This window comes from Eupeodes corollae, chromosome 1, assembly GCF_945859685.1.
Source record: "Eupeodes corollae chromosome 1, idEupCoro1.1, whole genome shotgun sequence".
NCBI classification, from domain to species: domain Eukaryota; kingdom Metazoa; phylum Arthropoda; class Insecta; order Diptera; family Syrphidae; genus Eupeodes; species Eupeodes corollae.
The window spans coordinates 157,362,882-157,379,849 of NC_079147.1; the positions used below are offsets into that span (position 1 = coordinate 157,362,882).

The 16,968-nt window shown below is 36.6% G+C and overlaps 2 protein-coding genes across 2 annotated transcripts; one reads left to right on the plus strand and one right to left on the minus strand.

The window, feature by feature from the left end:
- Window positions 1–1,324: 1,324 nt before the first annotated feature.
- Window positions 1,325–2,951, plus strand: LOC129938583 (dihydroorotate dehydrogenase (quinone), mitochondrial). The gene is made up of 3 exons (XM_056046227.1): window positions 1,325–1,451; window positions 1,519–1,731; window positions 1,814–2,951. The coding sequence occupies exons 1-3, from the start codon at window positions 1,431–1,433 to the stop codon at window positions 2,774–2,776; spliced, it is 1,197 nt and encodes a 398-aa protein (XP_055902202.1). The 5' UTR covers window positions 1,325–1,430; the 3' UTR covers window positions 2,777–2,951.
- Window positions 2,952–5,345: 2,394 nt separating this feature from the next.
- On the minus strand, window positions 5,346–10,598 carry LOC129946156 (uncharacterized). Its single transcript, XM_056056238.1, has 2 exons — window positions 10,112–10,598; window positions 5,346–10,033 (listed from the first exon to the last, which is right to left on the minus strand). Exons 1-2 carry the CDS (start codon window positions 10,596–10,598, stop codon window positions 5,346–5,348), a joined length of 5,175 nt encoding a protein of 1,724 aa, XP_055912213.1.
- Window positions 10,599–16,968: the final 6,370 nt, after the last annotated feature.

Consider the following 16,968-nt stretch of genomic DNA (forward strand, 5'->3'; position numbering starts at 1 on the left):
ACACTAAAAGGGTTTTTTATACCTTTAATATGCCAAAGACACATCGTGAGCATTAGGAAAAGAGGGAAGGGTTGGATAGGAGGTGTCGGTGTATATTGGTTTTAAATGTCTGAACATTGCAATGACAGGGAAAGATAGAGCGTGGCAAGGCGTTCCAAATTCGCGTAGTACGGCTAAAGAACAATCCTCTGTATTTGACAATACGGCTGAAGTTGGGCTCAAGGGTAAACTGATGGGCATTCCTAGAAGCGCGGCATTACGGTTAAATTGTTTAAGGGGAGGAATGCAACTGCCTATTTCACTAGAGCATAGTCCGTTAAAATAACGGTAAAAAAGGGTGAGGCAAGAAACCTTGCGTCGATGTTCGAGTGATGTAAACGAGTTGATGATGTTAATGTCACCAATCATTTTAAAAGCTCTTTTTTGAATACTGTCCAAGAGGCTTAAATAAGTTACTGGAGCACCAGCCCAGAGATGAGAGTTATATTCAAGTTTCGGACGTATATAGGTTTTGTAGATTGTAGCCAGATCAGACGGAGAAAAACATTTCTTGCAACGTGATCGCTCGCGTATGTGATCGCTCCACAAAAGGTGGTTGCTGATGCACATTCCGAGGATGTCAAGATTTTCCGTTTCGTTGATGCAAGTGCCACTCATAGATAGTAGCAAAGACGGTTTATCTCGCTTTATTGGATGAAAGCACCTTGGATCGCTTTGAGAGAAAAGTTCTTCGTGTGATCTATGGTCCCGTATGCATCGAAGGGGAGTGGAGGAGAAGATCGAACGACGAGCTGTACGGGCTGTACAGCGACGTAGACTTAGCCAGAAGGGTAAAAGTCCAACGACTAAGATGGCTGGGTCACGTAGAGCGCATGGAAACCAATGCTCCGTCCCGGAAAGTCTTCGAATCTACACCCACAGGACAGCGCAGTAGAGGAAGACTGCGGATCAGGTGGTGCAAACCCAAGGGAAATTTGTGTTTTGACAGATCTAGATTAAAAAGACATTGATTTATATTACCCTTGGAAAACCCCATTAAATAAATGGAAGCGCTCTTAACCAACTTCCGTAACGGCGTCCTAGACATTTTTTGGATTATCTACATAGTTTTAAATGTGAAACTATCCATTTTATTTTTAAAGCTTTTAAAATAAAATTTAATCTCTATCAAACTTTTGACGAATTTAAGACCAAGAATAGTTAGGTCTTAAGGCACAGTCCCCATAAAACTCAATTATCTGAACAAACCTGTGCAGACTCATCATCTGCCCTTTTCAATTAAAGAAAAGTCCCGTTTAATATTTGACATAAATCAGTGCTCTCCAAACTTTAAATGTCACTTTAATATTTTATTTTGTACCCACAAATTTGTCTACATCTGTTCTGGAGCCGGTTTTTCTTGATTTTTTTGTTTTAACAAATCATCCCAAATGACTGCCCTATCGAAACTAGTAACTTCCCTTAGTAGAACATCTCCTTCCACATAACAACATTAAACATTATTTCACGTCTTTGCAGAAAAGCAAAATGCGCTCACTCTTCCTAGTGACCACAGGCGCCGGTGTATTCTTTGCCGGATTCAATCTACTCAAAGGAAAAGATAAGTTCTATGATGATTTTCTTATGCCTCTTGCACGAAAATGTCCACCAGAAACATCCCATCGATTAGCAGTGTTAGGTTGCAAATATAAACTTTTTACTGGTCCAAAAAACGAGGATCCCTCTATTTTGGTAAGGGGACAGTTTCTATTTCAAATTCCAGTTTCTTTTTTAGCCCGAATTTTAATTTGTATTTTCATCTTTCTTTGCAAAGTCTACTCCCTTTTTTAATAAACAACTTAAAAATCCAATTGGGATTGCAGCAGGATTTGATAAGCAAGGCGAAGCCATTGAAGGGCTAGACAAAATTGGTTTTGGCCTTGTAGAAATCGGTTCGGTTACTCCAGAAGCACAACCAGGAAATCCAACACCCAGAGTATTTCTCCTAGATTCTGATCAAGCAATAATCAATCGATATGGCTTTAACAGTGAAGGTCATCGGGTTGTCTTCGATCGTATTAGTGACCTAAAGAAGGGTAACAACTTTAAGGGAATTCTTGGAATAAATTTGGGAAAGAACAAAACATCACCGAACGCTCTGGATGACTATGTCAAAGGAGTTAACTTATTCGGGCCAATTGCAGATTATTTAGTCATCAATGTGAGCAGTCCGAATACTCCTGGCTTAAGGGACCTTCAGGGAAAACAAGATCTCGAAAACTTGCTTACCGGAGTCATAGAAGCCCGCAATAAACTTCCTGTCAACAATGGTGTTCCAGTTTTCGTCAAAATCGCTCCAGATCTAACAAAAAAAGATATTGAAGACATATCCTCGGTGGTGCTGAAGGGTAAATGCAAAGTTGATGGATTAATTGTGTCCAATACAACGATTGACAAATCAAAAGTCAGTGATGCCGAACTTGCCAAAGAAGCTGGCGGTTTGAGTGGTGCACCTCTAAAGTCCAAATCCACGCAACTCATTGCCCAGATGTATGCTCAAACTAAGGGTAAAATTCCGATTATTGGAGTTGGAGGTGTATTTAGCGGTAGTGATGCTTTCGAAAAGATCGAAGCTGGAGCTTCCTATGTACAGTTATATACGGCATTTGTGTATCATGGTCCGCCAATAGTTACAAAAATAAAAACCGAACTAGCCGATATATTGGTTGAAAAGGGTTACAAAAGTGTTTCAGAGGTTGTGGGAAAAAATTACAAGAAGTACCTTAATAATAATTAGCAATAGTTTTGTTTCTGTTCTACTTCTAATTGAATGCTGCACAAGCGCGCTATGTTTGAATCTTACGTCCTCAGCTTAAGTTCTTTTTTTTATTATACCTAATTTGTTTAGAAAAAAGTTAAAAAGTTGAAATATAAAATCGAATTTTAAAGAAAATTGTTATGAGAAAGCATAATTTTGTGTTTTATTATGCGTATAGATGATCAAGATCAAAATCAATGAAGAGTGGTAACTGGTTGGAAGCGCTTAGTATAATATTCAAGTTTCCATTGATTCCTGGACACTTTATAGGTAAAGTAAGTAATTCATTTATTAAGATACAATTTTCATTAATGTTGGCATTATAGAAAAACACTGTTTCAATTCACGTAAATACTTGTTATATTCAAATCAATGTAGTAGGTAAGAAAACGTATATGATATGTATGAGCATATTCTAAATTATTTTTCAGGTTAGATTGTAAGTTTGTTGTATAAAGACCTGGGGGCTCATTCCGTAAAACGATAATCGTTGGACGATAGCGTTTCGATACGGTTACGAAGACAATTAAGAAAATCAGACGCTCTAAAGGCCTTTATAATGATACTGGAAACAATAAATTTGGGTGGCAGAGGGTACCAATGGCAACGATTTTGGACTCGCTCTTGCACAAAGCATATTATCCAAAATAGTTTCGGAAACAACAAACATTTCGGAAGCCAAGCTTCCAACATTTTTTAGGTAATAGTGGATATCCATTAGAACCTTGGTTACTTTTACCATATAGAGGCTCATCTATGAAACAAAAAGTCATTTTAATAATATTCATGCAAAAGCTAGATACGTAATTGAACGTTGTATCGGTACTTTCAAGGGTAAGCAATATGGGAAATTAAAATTTAGCTTATTTCAAGACTTCAATACACATTTTTGGAATCCTCAGGTCTCCATCGACCTGTCTCTTGGAAAAAAAGAAAGAGTTTGCTACGAACCGATACAAATTGTTACGTTTCCGAACGTTTGTGCTGCTCTACATAACATATATATATTAAAATTTTGAAAATGCCAAAATTTTTATAAAGGACGAAAACTTCTTTAGTTATGGATTGAGCGAATCGCAAATATCAAGTGAAAACAATGCAATGAAGCAATTAGCAATCAATATATGGGATTATATAAAATATTATTTTTGGGACGATTTATTCTCGGTATATTTCTGCAAAAAAAATAACTTCATTAACATATAAAAACAACTGCATTAATTAACATAACTAAAAACAAAACACAAAAATTCTATAGCTTAAGCAAAAAAAAAAAATAAATTCAAATACAAAATTAATCCCAATACACAACCTAAAAATATCCTTTTTGTATTTGTTTTTCTGCAATGTCGTTGCGTCTTGGAACATTGCATCCTGCTGATTTCGCTCTCTCAAAATGTTCAATAATTTGTCCTAAAAAATTGAATCATTTTCCATTTAAGCATTCAGTAATTCATTTGTTTCCTTATGTTTTCGTCGTTTCGGGGTACTGGCTGCCACAAACGGGGTTGTATAATGTAGAAAGTTAACAACATTTTAAGAAACCAACCTTTTACCATTTTGTATATTCCTCTTAATATGCATTCTATATTATCTTCATAATTTATTTTTGAATTCGAGGAAGATGGATCTGCCGATGGTGATGCTGCTGCGAACGCCGATGCAACTGATAGAGTTGTTGCGGCTGTGGATGGTTTTGGATTTGGAGCATCAAAACAAGGGCACTACAATCCGGATACTGTCTTCCGAATTAATGTCAGCTCAATTATTTTTTCCTCATCCTCCGTAATTTTTACTTCTTCGAATGGCCCACCTCCGGTTTTTTGCATGGACAACACATTTACACAATCACAATTATACGTACCTTCCTCCAACCAGCAAGGTTTTTCATAAGTGGGCCATTTGAATTTAAAATTTCCTTTCCTTGTAATGAATTAGGTTTATATAAATAAATTTGATACATATTTGTAGCTGATTTTGTGTTACTGACCTATGTATTTACCAAATTATATATTTAGAATTATCAGTTTACAAACATTGTTTAGGAATAGTGGACTGTAATTTTATTGATGATGATTCACAGCGAAGCCCGAGCAGAAAATCTTCCCATACAAAATGCACAGAATGTAAAGGCAACGATAATAAGTTCATATGTAATATAAATGTTTATTTAATTCGATAATTGTTACCAGCTCCAAGAAAGGTCTGCTCTGTTTGGTGGTTCGCTTCAAAAAGGAAGATGCTTTGAAATATTTTATGCTTGCAGGTGCAACGAATATACGCACAAAAAGAAGAGCGAAAATTAAGTTACTGTGCTTTCAAATACAAACAAGAGTTTTACATTAGATTTCAAGTTAGCAAAAAAATAAGTTACAGTTTTGATTTGAGTTAAATTTTAAGAAGAATTCATAGTTTATGATTTGTAATGTTTGGTAATTATGAACAAAATTATAATTGATAATTTTGATAAATTTGAATGAATGAATTTTAAGGCAAGTTAGATTTAGGTTGTTTAGTCCAGAACATCCCGGCCCCCCTGGAACGAGTTTCAGGATATGGGTAGTAGGGCAAGTTTGGTAATTGGACGAACAAATGTTCCACCGTTCGTCTTTACAGTAGCAACTCGTACTCGGCCATCAGTCCCTTGGGTTGCTGCTTCGATTTTGCCAAGAAGCCACTTAGTTGGCGGAAGGTTTGGTTCTTTAATTATTACCAAGTCCCCTGGTTTGAGATTCGGAGTTGCCGTCTTCCATTTCGATCGTTCTTGTAGGGTGGTGATATATTCCACATGCCACCGTTTCCAGAAGCCTTGTACCATATTTTGTAGATGGTTCCAGTGCGACAAGCGATTTAAAGGCGTGGACAGCGTTGTTGGCTCTGGGACAGCAGTAAATGGTTCACCTATAAGAAAGTGAGCGGGTGTTAATGGATTTAATTCATTATCTGAAATCACACAAAGAGGGCGAGAATTTAAGACAGCTTCAATTTGAGTGAGCACCGTATACATTTCTTCAAATGTAAGGATGGATGCTCCAATTACTCGTCGCAAATGACACTTTACCGACTTTACTCCAGCCTCCCACAATCCACCAAAGTGAGGGGACGATGGAGGGATAAAGTTCCAGGTTACATTGTCCTTCGCAAGTGATGTTGCAACAGCCTCGTTGTATGCTTCTGATATGACTAACTTGTGCATCTCGTTCAAGCACCGACGTGCACCTTGGAAGTTGGTTCCATTATCCGAATACACATTCGAACAAAGTCCACGCCGGGAAACGAATCGACGAAAAGCTGCGAGAAATGCGTCAGAGGTCAAATCACTCACTAGCTCCAAATGTATAGCCTTCGTAGCCATACACACAAATAGACAGATATATGCCTTTGAAGTTTTTGGATTTCGACCTCTGGACAGCTTAATGCAAAGCGGCCCAGCATAGTCACACCCAGTGTGTGAAAAAGGACGGCTTTGTGATACGCGTTGCGATGGTAAGTCACCCATTAGCTGCGAAGAAGTTGTTTTTCGCAATTTAAAGCATGTAGTGCACTTGAAAACAATCTTTCTGGTGAGATTTCGAGAACCCAAGATCCAGTACTGCTGTCTAACGATTGCGAACGTTGCGGAAACTCCAGGATGTAAGTTTTTCTTATGAATATCTTCTATAATAAAATGAGAAAAGTCATTAGCTGGAAGAATATAAGGATGTTTAATGTTAAAAGATATATTGGCATTTTTAATTCTTCCTCCTACTCTAAGCAGACCTTTATTATCGAGAAATGGGGAATATTTGAGCAGTTTGGATTTCAGGGGCAATTGATTTTTAGATTTAAGGGCGTGAATATCGTCACTGAATGATTTTAGTTGGATCGATTTAATGAGAGTTGTTTTGGCGATGAAAAGTTCCTTTGTTGTGAGGTATGAGGTTCGACGATTTGATGGTTCGCTGAGATAATTGAAGATGAACCGAATTACATATCCGAGAATACGTTGCATGCGATCCCAAGAGGAAATTTTGATGATTATGTGATCAATAACATCAAAATTGTTAGGTCCTATGAGAAGAACTTGACGAGGAGATTGTCTCGTTTCGAGTAGAAGATCGCTATCGTCCGATTGAAGAGTGGTGAATTTCGACTTTGGCCATTGGCATTCTTCCAGTGATAGCCAGGCTGGACCAGTCCACCAGAGATGATGATTTGGGAGTTCAGATGGAAGCACACCGCGCGACGCACAATCTGCTGGATTTGACTCGGAGCGAATATGACGCCAGCAACTTCTTGGAGTAGTTTCGAGAATAGCTGCAGTTCTGTTGGCGACGAATGTAGTCCAGCGACGAGGAGGAGATGATAGCCAGTGTAAAACGATCTCGGAATCGCACCAAGCCACTATGTTTGTGAATTTGTACGAAAACGACGATTTAACAAGACTTAACAAGCGAGTCAGCAGCAAGGCCCCACACAGCTCTAGACGTGGAATGGACACCGGTTTTAACGGAGCAACTTTGGTCTTGGCAGCGACAATTGTTATGTTGTACTTTCCTTCAGCAACTTTACAGCGAATGTACAGGACGGCACCATAAGCGAGCGTGGATGCATCGCAGAAGCCATGCAGTTCAATGTCATCGAAGGAAGAGGTAAACAAGTTTCTGGGTATTTGGACTTGCTCAAAAAACCAGATTTCCTTCCGATATTTATCCCAACGATCAGCTAACTCTGGAGGCAACGGGTCGTCCCATCCCAACTTTAACTTCGATGACCAGAGTTCCTGAAAGAGCATTTTGAAAAGTACAACTGAGGGTGCCAACAGTCCTAACGGATCGAATATTCGTGATACTTCAGACAACAGCGAACGCCTTGTCAATGAAATGGTTGGAAGAGACTTCGAGATGCGAAAGGAATATTCATCGTTTGATGGATTCCAATGCATTCCAAGCACCTTAATATACGAATTTGAACGTTCAGTGTCGTAAAAAGAGTATTCACATTGCTCTTTAGGAAGAGAAGCTAGGAGTGGCCAACAATTGGAGCTCCATTTCCGCAGCTCAAGGTTGGCCATGGAAAGAAGAGTGACTAATTCGGATTTCAATTCGATAAGGTCTTTGGGTGACTTTGCTCCCGTCATAACGTCATCCACGTATACGTCTTCCAGTAGAACACGCGCTGCATTCGGGAATTCTGATTTATAGTCCTCAGCAAGCTGCTTCAGAACCCGAACTGACAAAAACGGAGCGGAAGCTGTACCATATGTTACAGTGCGTAACCGAAAATGTTCGATTTCCTTTGAGGGAGAGTCGCGCCAAACAATGCGTTGGTAATCGCAATCGGAGTCATCTACCCAGATTTGACGGAACATTTTTACGACGTCGGCAGTAAAAACGAAGGGATGTTGTCGAAACCGCAAGCAAACACCTATTAAGTCCCGTTGAATAGGAGGGCCTATCAACAATGCATTGTTCAACGAGTTACCAGTGGAGTCTTTGGCAGAGCCATCAAAAACGACACGCAATTTAGTAGACGAACTGTCTGGTTTTAGCACCGCGTGGTGTGGTAGATAAAAACATCTACCGTTAGAACACTTAATTTCGTCACGAGGAATTCGAATCATGTGGCCTAAGCCGATATATTCCCGCATGAAATCAGAATACAAGTCTCTCAGTTTCGAATTTTGAGCGAACCGACGTTCCATTGCGAATAGGCGAGAAACAGCGAGCGAAAGAGTATTTTTGAAAGATGGATTTGGAGTTTTAAAAGGAAGGTGAACAACATACTTCCTGTCAGGAGATCGAGAGAAAGTCAGTTGAAAATGTTCTTCGGCCTGGTCGAAAACGATAGAACTGTTTGCTGGGAAAACCTCCTCAACTTCCCAGAAACGTTGCATCAAATTACTTAAATCGAGTAAAGAGTGAAATGAGATAAAATGGTTCGATTCCTCTGGTTCAAAAAATTGTCCGGTTATGACCCATCCAAACGAAGTGCGTTGTGCGATTGGGCATCCATTGGGACCTCGAATTTGTCCATCTTTGAGAATGCTCCAAAGTTTGTCACCACCGAGAAGAACATCGATTGGGGCGGCGACATTGAAAGTAGGATCAGCAAGGTCGAGGTTTTGAATATGAGACCAGGAGGAAACATCTATCAATTTGGTTGGTAAGTTTGAAGTTAATTTATCGAGTATAAAGGCATCAACGAATAAGTGAGAAGAATTGACACGAGAACGAAGATTTAGTGAGATGAGGCCCTTTGTATATCCAACTTCAGTCGACGATAGACCGAGGATAGGAATTCTTGAATGCTTACGATGATAACCGAGTCTTTGAGCGAAAGATTCAACAATGAATGTAGACTGTGACCCGGAATCTAAAAGAACACGACAGTCTATCAGATTTCCTTGATTGTCTTGAATTCTAGCCAAGATAGTTGGTAAAAGAGTTTTCTTAGGACGACTAACATCAAGCGAATGATTACTAACGAGCGATTCGGTGGTGTTGTATTGAGCGGAGGTTGATGACGAAGATTGAGTTTGGTTAGAAGAACCCGTTAACGAAACTTGATTTGTATTTGCTGCATCATCAGGATGCACCAACGAATGGTGGCGTGATCTACACACCCGACAGCGAAAAGTAGAAAAACATTTTTGCGATGAATGTCCAGCTTTAAGACAATTAAAACAAAGCGAGTTTGTCTTCGCAAAACTTCGACGAGAGTCAATGTCTAACGCGACGAATTTTGTACACTGAGTAAGGACATGATTGTCTTGACACATTGGGCATTTGGATTTCGAAATTGAGTCTGAAGGCCCAGCAAGATGAGCTCGAATATTGTTTGATTGCTTTGTACGCGATGAACCCGACCGACTGGAAAGTGATTGACAAGCCTCAAAGGCATTGCACCGTAGTTCTAAAAAGTCTAGTAATTCGACTATAGTAACGTCTTCCCGAGAACCGATATTCTCTGCCCAAGCTTGCTTGGTGTCCGAATCAAGTTTGTTTAACAATAAATAAATGAGCCAAGGGTCACGACCTGTCTTATCCAACGCACTAAGACCACGCACAACTTCATCGGCACCGTCAGAAATTTTTCTTAAAGTTTGAACATTAGAGTTATTTGCAGTAGGAAGTGACAAAAAAGTTTCAATAAAAGATTGAACTATCAATTGGCTTCGATCGTACCGTCTTTCTAAGCGATCCCAAGCTTCCGAATAATTTGCGTCATTTATTTTCAAATGTTTTATAAGATTGGCTGCGTCATCACGCAGATAGGATTTCAAGTAATGAAATTTATGGGTCGGACTAAGATTCACCTTAGTGTCGACTCAACCCAGATATATGTCCCTGAACGAAGGCCAATCTTTATAACATCCACTGAATGGTGGCACAACGATTGTCGGAAGTTTAGAAGTATTGGAATTATTTGACGATGGCGAAGACGAATTAATTTTTTCGAGAAAGGCTGATTGTTGCTCAGCTAAGCGATTAAACGCAGAAGAATTATCAAGAACTTCCACTGGTTTGGTGGAAGTTTTTTCCCTATCGCGAATGGCTTTAACGAGCTCGGCATTTGAAACAAAATATTTTAATTCGTATTCCGAAAATTCAGATTCTAATTCACTAACTTCTTCATCTTCAGCTTTTTCAAGAATTTCGTTATGAAGAGATGAATATTCAGACCATGTGGTCTCGAGTTTATTTAACCGAATCTCAAGCATTTCGATTGTTATAGATTCATCAATCGCTTCTGCAAATGCTGCCGCCCGAGTTAAGCGCCCTTTTGCATTACCGCACTTAACTTTTAATGCACTTGCCATCGCAGTTATAATTCAATTTTCGATTAAATGATTTAAAACCAAACAAAAAAAAATTAATATGTTCGTATGAGTTCGTATGTTTATGCAGAAACGTGTGCAAAACAGTTTTAATTAACCTGTACCGTTATTGATTCAATGTTCGATAAATCGTAGGTACTGCACAAAAAATAAATATATGTAATAGCACTACCAAGTATTATAGAGCTACGGATTACATATATATAAAAAACATCACATCATTTCATCCATACATATATGTATGTAATTCGACGTAGTCTTTAATACTTTTTATAGTTTTAATTTCACGAATTTCAGAAACACGATTGTCTTTAAATTAAGAAATTGTTCACTTAATCCGGCTCGAAGGACCAATTTGATGTTTAGGAATAGTGGACTGTAATTTTATTGATGATGATTCACAGCGAAGCCCGAGCAGAAAATCTTCCCATACAAAATGCACAGAATGTAAAGGCAACGATAATAAGTTCATATGTAATATAAATGTTTATTTAATTCGATAATTGTTACCAGCTCCAAGAAAGGTCTGCTCTGTTTGGTGGTTCGCTTCAAAAAGGAAGATGCTTTGAAATATTTTATGCTTGCAGGTGCAACGAATATACGCACAAAAAGAAGAGCGAAAATTAAGTTACTGTGCTTTCAAATACAAACAAGAGTTTTACATTAGATTTCAAGTTAGCAAAAAAATAAGTTACAGTTTTGATTTGAGTTAAATTTTAAGAAGAATTCATAGTGTATGATTTGTAATGTTTGGTAATTATGAACAAAATTATAATTGATAATTTTGATAAATTTGAATGAATGAATTTTAAGGCAAGTTAGATTTAGGTTGTTTAGTCCAGAACAAACATATTAGACAAAAAACTTACATACATTTTAAAACAAGTTTTATCGTCGGGGGCAACAAATAAAAACACTGAAAGTAACAGTAAAGGCCCAACTATAATAGGCAGAAGCTAGCATATGCGCGCATAAGTAATGGCTGAATCACATACACGCTTCAGCTTCGGCTTCGCCTGACGTTTACGAGTTCAGCCATAGGAATTCAATGCATGCTATCACAATGTAGCTTCGACCTCACGTTTTGTTTGACAATCGTAAGAAAAAGAATGTAATGTAACGTAATGTGACTCCAAACGGAAGCTCTAGTTCAATTTTCTGAACATTTGCTTTGTCTGACAGCTCATCAGAATTAAAAAAATGTCAACAAACAATATATTTGCTCTTTGGAGGGATGAAATAATAGAAATGTCATTCAAAGCAAGCCTAACGTAACGCAGACGAAGCCGAAGCTGAAGCGTGTATGTGTTTCAGCCATAAACGTGCGAATACAAAGAATCTCAATACGAGTGAACATAATGGAGTCTAGCTCCGTTTCGTTCAATTTTTCTCAGTTTCGTTAACTTAAGCACACTTAAGCAAGAGCGATCCCAGTCGCTCGCCGCATAATTAAAATCTGACATTTAGATACGTGAGCAAAATTGCATTATGGCTATGCAGTAATTTCGCTAACTTAAGTGAATTATCGTTGGGTTTTTGACATAAGCTTATGTTTGCTTATGCCTATTATAGTTGGGCCTCAACAATAAACATCACAAAGTAGTTGGAATGTTTAGTAGCATATTCATTGTTTTATTATTTTCAAAATTTCTCATAGAGAAAAACCAAGTTTAATAACATCTTCAGGTTATCGAACAAAAATTATTTTTCGTTGAGTTAATTTTGACATTTCAGTCGTACTAAACGATCTTATACCGAAAACGATTGACTAGACGATAGCGATAAAGTTACGTGAAGCAAGTTATTGACGATATCGTTAATGATAATCATTTTGACGATTATCGTTTCGGAAATTACAGAATGACTCCCCTGTTTTCTGAATATGTAACAATTTGGCGACGAGGATTATTGAAGAAAATAAAATAATTCCTTTTTTTTTTCTTTTCGAACCCCATTCATTCAATTTTTTTTAAAAATGTCGACTGACCCGAAGATTTAAGAACTTCTCGAATTGCAAAGCAAACTTTTGCAATCAATCGACAATTAAAAGGAAGATAGCAGAGGTCAAGAATTTGTAATGGACTCATTGGCAAACAATATTCAAGAATTTGTCTATGATCCAGCAAATGGACTGACTTTTGAAACTTGGTACAATCGTTTTCAAGACATATTCATTGTCGATGGAGAAAAATGAACTCAATCGCTTATGAGAAATATACCAACTAAATTTTACCGAATTTACCTACGTTAACAAAAATTTTGAAGATATCAGATTGAATGATCTTTCCATCGATCAATTCAAATGTCTGTTATTTGTTACTGGACTACAAGCTGCAGAAGATTCTGAAATTCGAACAAGATTATTAGTATCGCTTGAAGATGAAGCAAAATCAAAAACCATTACAGTAGACAGATTAATTTCTGAAGCTCATCGATACATCAATATTAAAAAGGATACAGCGATGATTGAACAAACCCCACAATCATCTTCAGTTGTCAATGCAATATCATCATATACAAAAAACTAGAGCGCGGTGCATTGTTCAAAAAAAAGACCTAATACAACAAAAACACCGAGAACACCATGCTGGCAGTGTGGAGCTATTCATTTCTCTCGTGACTGTACTTATTCACAGCATAAATGTTATCTATGTAAAAAGGTAGGAAACAAAGAGGGTTACTGCTCCTGTTTCACCAAAGTTAATTGAAATCAAGATGGTGTTCAACAAAAGAAGTCCAATTTTAAAGGTAATCGAAAACAGTTTTTCAAGAAACGATCTTTTTTTTATTGAGCATTCAAACAAGCTTAAATATATCACAGTTCTTATCAATGATGAACATATTAAGGATAGCATCTGATGTCAGTATCATTTGTCAATCACTGTGGAACAAATTAGGTAATCCAGGATGACATTTAAAAGCAAGATTATTTACCAACCTTATCAAACAAGCAATACCAACAATTCAATTCAAAACATGGATAGAGAAAACAAGGGGGCGACTTTCCATTACCGAAGCACGAATTTCCTTCTGATTTTTTTTTACAGTTAGGTATAGGGGTCTCAATAAAACATGTTTTAAATATTAAGGCAAGGAAACAAATTTAAGTCATAGAAACAAATATTTCCTTTTTCGGACTTAATCCTACTTTTTTTGTATTGCATCTTTTGAACCTAAAACAAGATTTTTTTAATTGATAGCACGGCGTACTAACAGCTAAGTATGGCGACACTGAACAAAATACAGGGAAGAAATGTCAAAATCAACCATTTTTGTGTGTTTTGTATGTAAAAAAGTGAACTTTTAAAATTAATTAAAAATAGAAATAAATGTTTCCTCGCTCTAAAATTGCTATAGTTATTATTTGCACATATCTATCAAATAAAACAAAACCGCGAGTCGAAATTCGTGCTGTGGTAATGGAAAGTTGAGCCCCATCATTGAACGAATAGGTAAGGTAAATTATAATGTATTAACACAGTTTTCAAATCGTTCCAGACTTATTCGCTCACACGCAAACCAGTTAAAAACTCGCTATGTTTCTGATAATACCAATGACATTAAAAGAAAAATTTTAAACAATTTGAACTACATTCTTTATGAATTTGATATCTTACCATTTATAACAAACGATGCAATGGCAACTTTAATTGAGGATCAACAAACGTTACCATTAGTTGTTTAGTCCGCAGAGGTAAGAGAAGATATGCAAATATCACCATTAGTTGTTGAGCCCGCTAATACAAGAGATTTAATACCTATTTTGACCTATTTTCTGAATATATAACAATAATCGCATTCGCAAAGCTATTGGCTACGTAGTCGAAATTCAACTAGCTTTGTAAATGCAAAAGTTCACCACAAAGCTAGTCAATCTGGAACTGTCATATTATTGATAAATGCAAATATATAAAATAAGAAACATTTTTGATTTGATAACTTTAACTTATGTATCTTTTGTGTTTTTAAATTCAATAAAATCAAATTTAAGACACAATTTGAAGGATTTTTATTTGTATTTAAATATTGAACGATTTATTTCATTTTGAATTCGTGTCGTGTGATTGTGAAACGTCAAAATCATTTTCAACTAACTTTGTTGCCGAATTTTGTATACTACGTCGGAGGGGAAATTTCAACTACTTTTGACCCTTGACTACTCAACCACTAGCTTTGTGAATGTGACCAATTACAACAATTGATTTTAAATTATCAAAATATCAATTTTAATTTAAGAATTAATTTAATGATAAAACGAATGATTTCTGAATTTTTAAATTGATTTTACATAAAAAAAATAGCCCTGTTCGATTTGAAAATAGCAACAAAATAAAACTCATTAGAAAGAGTAAAACAAAAACACTTGCATACCAAATAATTTTTTCAATCATCTGTCAAACCCACAAATTTCAATAAAAACAACTAGAAATTATTTGATAACCTAACAAAGCACACGCGTTGTTTTAATTTTCTTCATATTATAATTTTCTCGAACCAGCATTTCTTTAAAAACAAATTAAAGATAATCATATCAATATACAAGCCCAGTAACTTTGTCATTTATTTAAAAGGAGACCTTGCGTTCAATCCGGTAGCTCTGTTCAAAAAATGTTATTTTTTTTTAAAAGAGTAAAACCGAATCCTCTATCCTTTTTTTGGAGACAATAAAAGGAAGAATAGGTTTCTCTACTATAAGAATGGCAAAACAGGAGCTGCTGACCAAAAGTTGACTGTGCTGATTGGTTTAAGAAAGCGCTTATTTTTCCCATAGGTATATAAAAAAAGGTAGGACTATTGACGTATATTCATTCCACATCTAAAATATATAAGATTTTTACTGCTGAACTTCTTAGGTGAGTTCCGAGCAGGCTTTAGATCTGGATATTCGAACATTGATCATGTATTTATGCTAAAAAGTATTGCTGAGTCATTTCCTTTTGTAGGCTTCAGATCGCGATGTTCTTATTTACAAGCTATACGGACTTGGTATGATTTAAATGTTTGGAAAACAATTCAAAACATATACAAAGACATAACGTTAGCAGTATGGAATGAAAAACAAAAATTGAATCAATCCGGAGTCCTTCTGTAAAAAAAATATTGCTATCTGTGGAACCTTGTGGTCAAGTCATGTAAAGAAGAGAGGTTAAAGAACAAATGCTAACGAGAACTGTTTTTATGATGAAAATCCTGTAAGGGAGTACAAATATTCACGAAAAATATGAAAATGGATAATAATTTGACTAGAAAAACTATAAAAAGCAATCATTTCTATAAATGCAACTTGTAAAAATCGCTTCAATAACAGCCAAGTGAGCCACAGCTGCAAGTGTCCCGTTTTTGGAGGCACTGTGAAGTCTATTCCCTTCTATACTGCACAGAAATGGGGAGAGAAAGAATACGAAGCAGAAAAACGTTTAACTTTCTTTACCAAAAGAACTCTTTATATTCCGCCTAACTCGCCAAACTATGTATATGAAAACTGGGATGTAGCCACTGTTTATGAAGATACTTTAACTTCAAATCGATTATTTTCTTCGTGTTATGCGCATGTCGGATCACTGGCTACGCAATTGAAGAAGCAGATATTTTGAGGTAGGCAGAATTTAAGTGCAGAGGAACGAAGTATTCGGAAGCCATTGCTGTATGAGTTGATCAGAAAAGCAGGCCTAAGATTAATATTTTAGAGATGAGAACAACAGAGCCAAAATCTCACTGATGCTCAAGGGGAATTATTGGATATAAATCACGCACCATATAATGCAATGCCAAATCTTTAGAGAGATAAGACGAAATGTATTGGGAAGTGAATGTTTAACAATTCGTGTACTTTACTACTAAATGTGATGGATGTTAAAGAAAACTATACACATAAGTCAAGGAGCCGCATAAATAACGCCAACTTTTAAACAATAAAAAAAACACTTAATTTTAAAAGAAATCTCAATTTTACGCAATGAAAAATGTTAAATTTACTAATTTAAGGATTCGTTAATTGGATTGTCAATCTTTTAGATGGCAAAGCAAAGACGTATTAATTGAGAATTAATGTTATGTTTTTCTGCGATCTAGAATTCAAATGATTAATAATGTATCACCCATCTATATGGATACCTCCTGATCCACTACCGTCAATCCAATAAACAGTAATGAAAGGCAATGTTCACCGTTAAGTAACTGTCTCATAACTGGGCACGCGCAAAATATTTTAACGGTTGCACGACCGAAAATAGAAAATATTCTTGATAACTTTCCTCACACTGATAAGAACATGTTTTCGGACATGTTATTGCCAGAAAAAGGAGTTAAAGCCACCAACAATGGACCCAAAAAGGGGGCCAGAGGAGCGGTC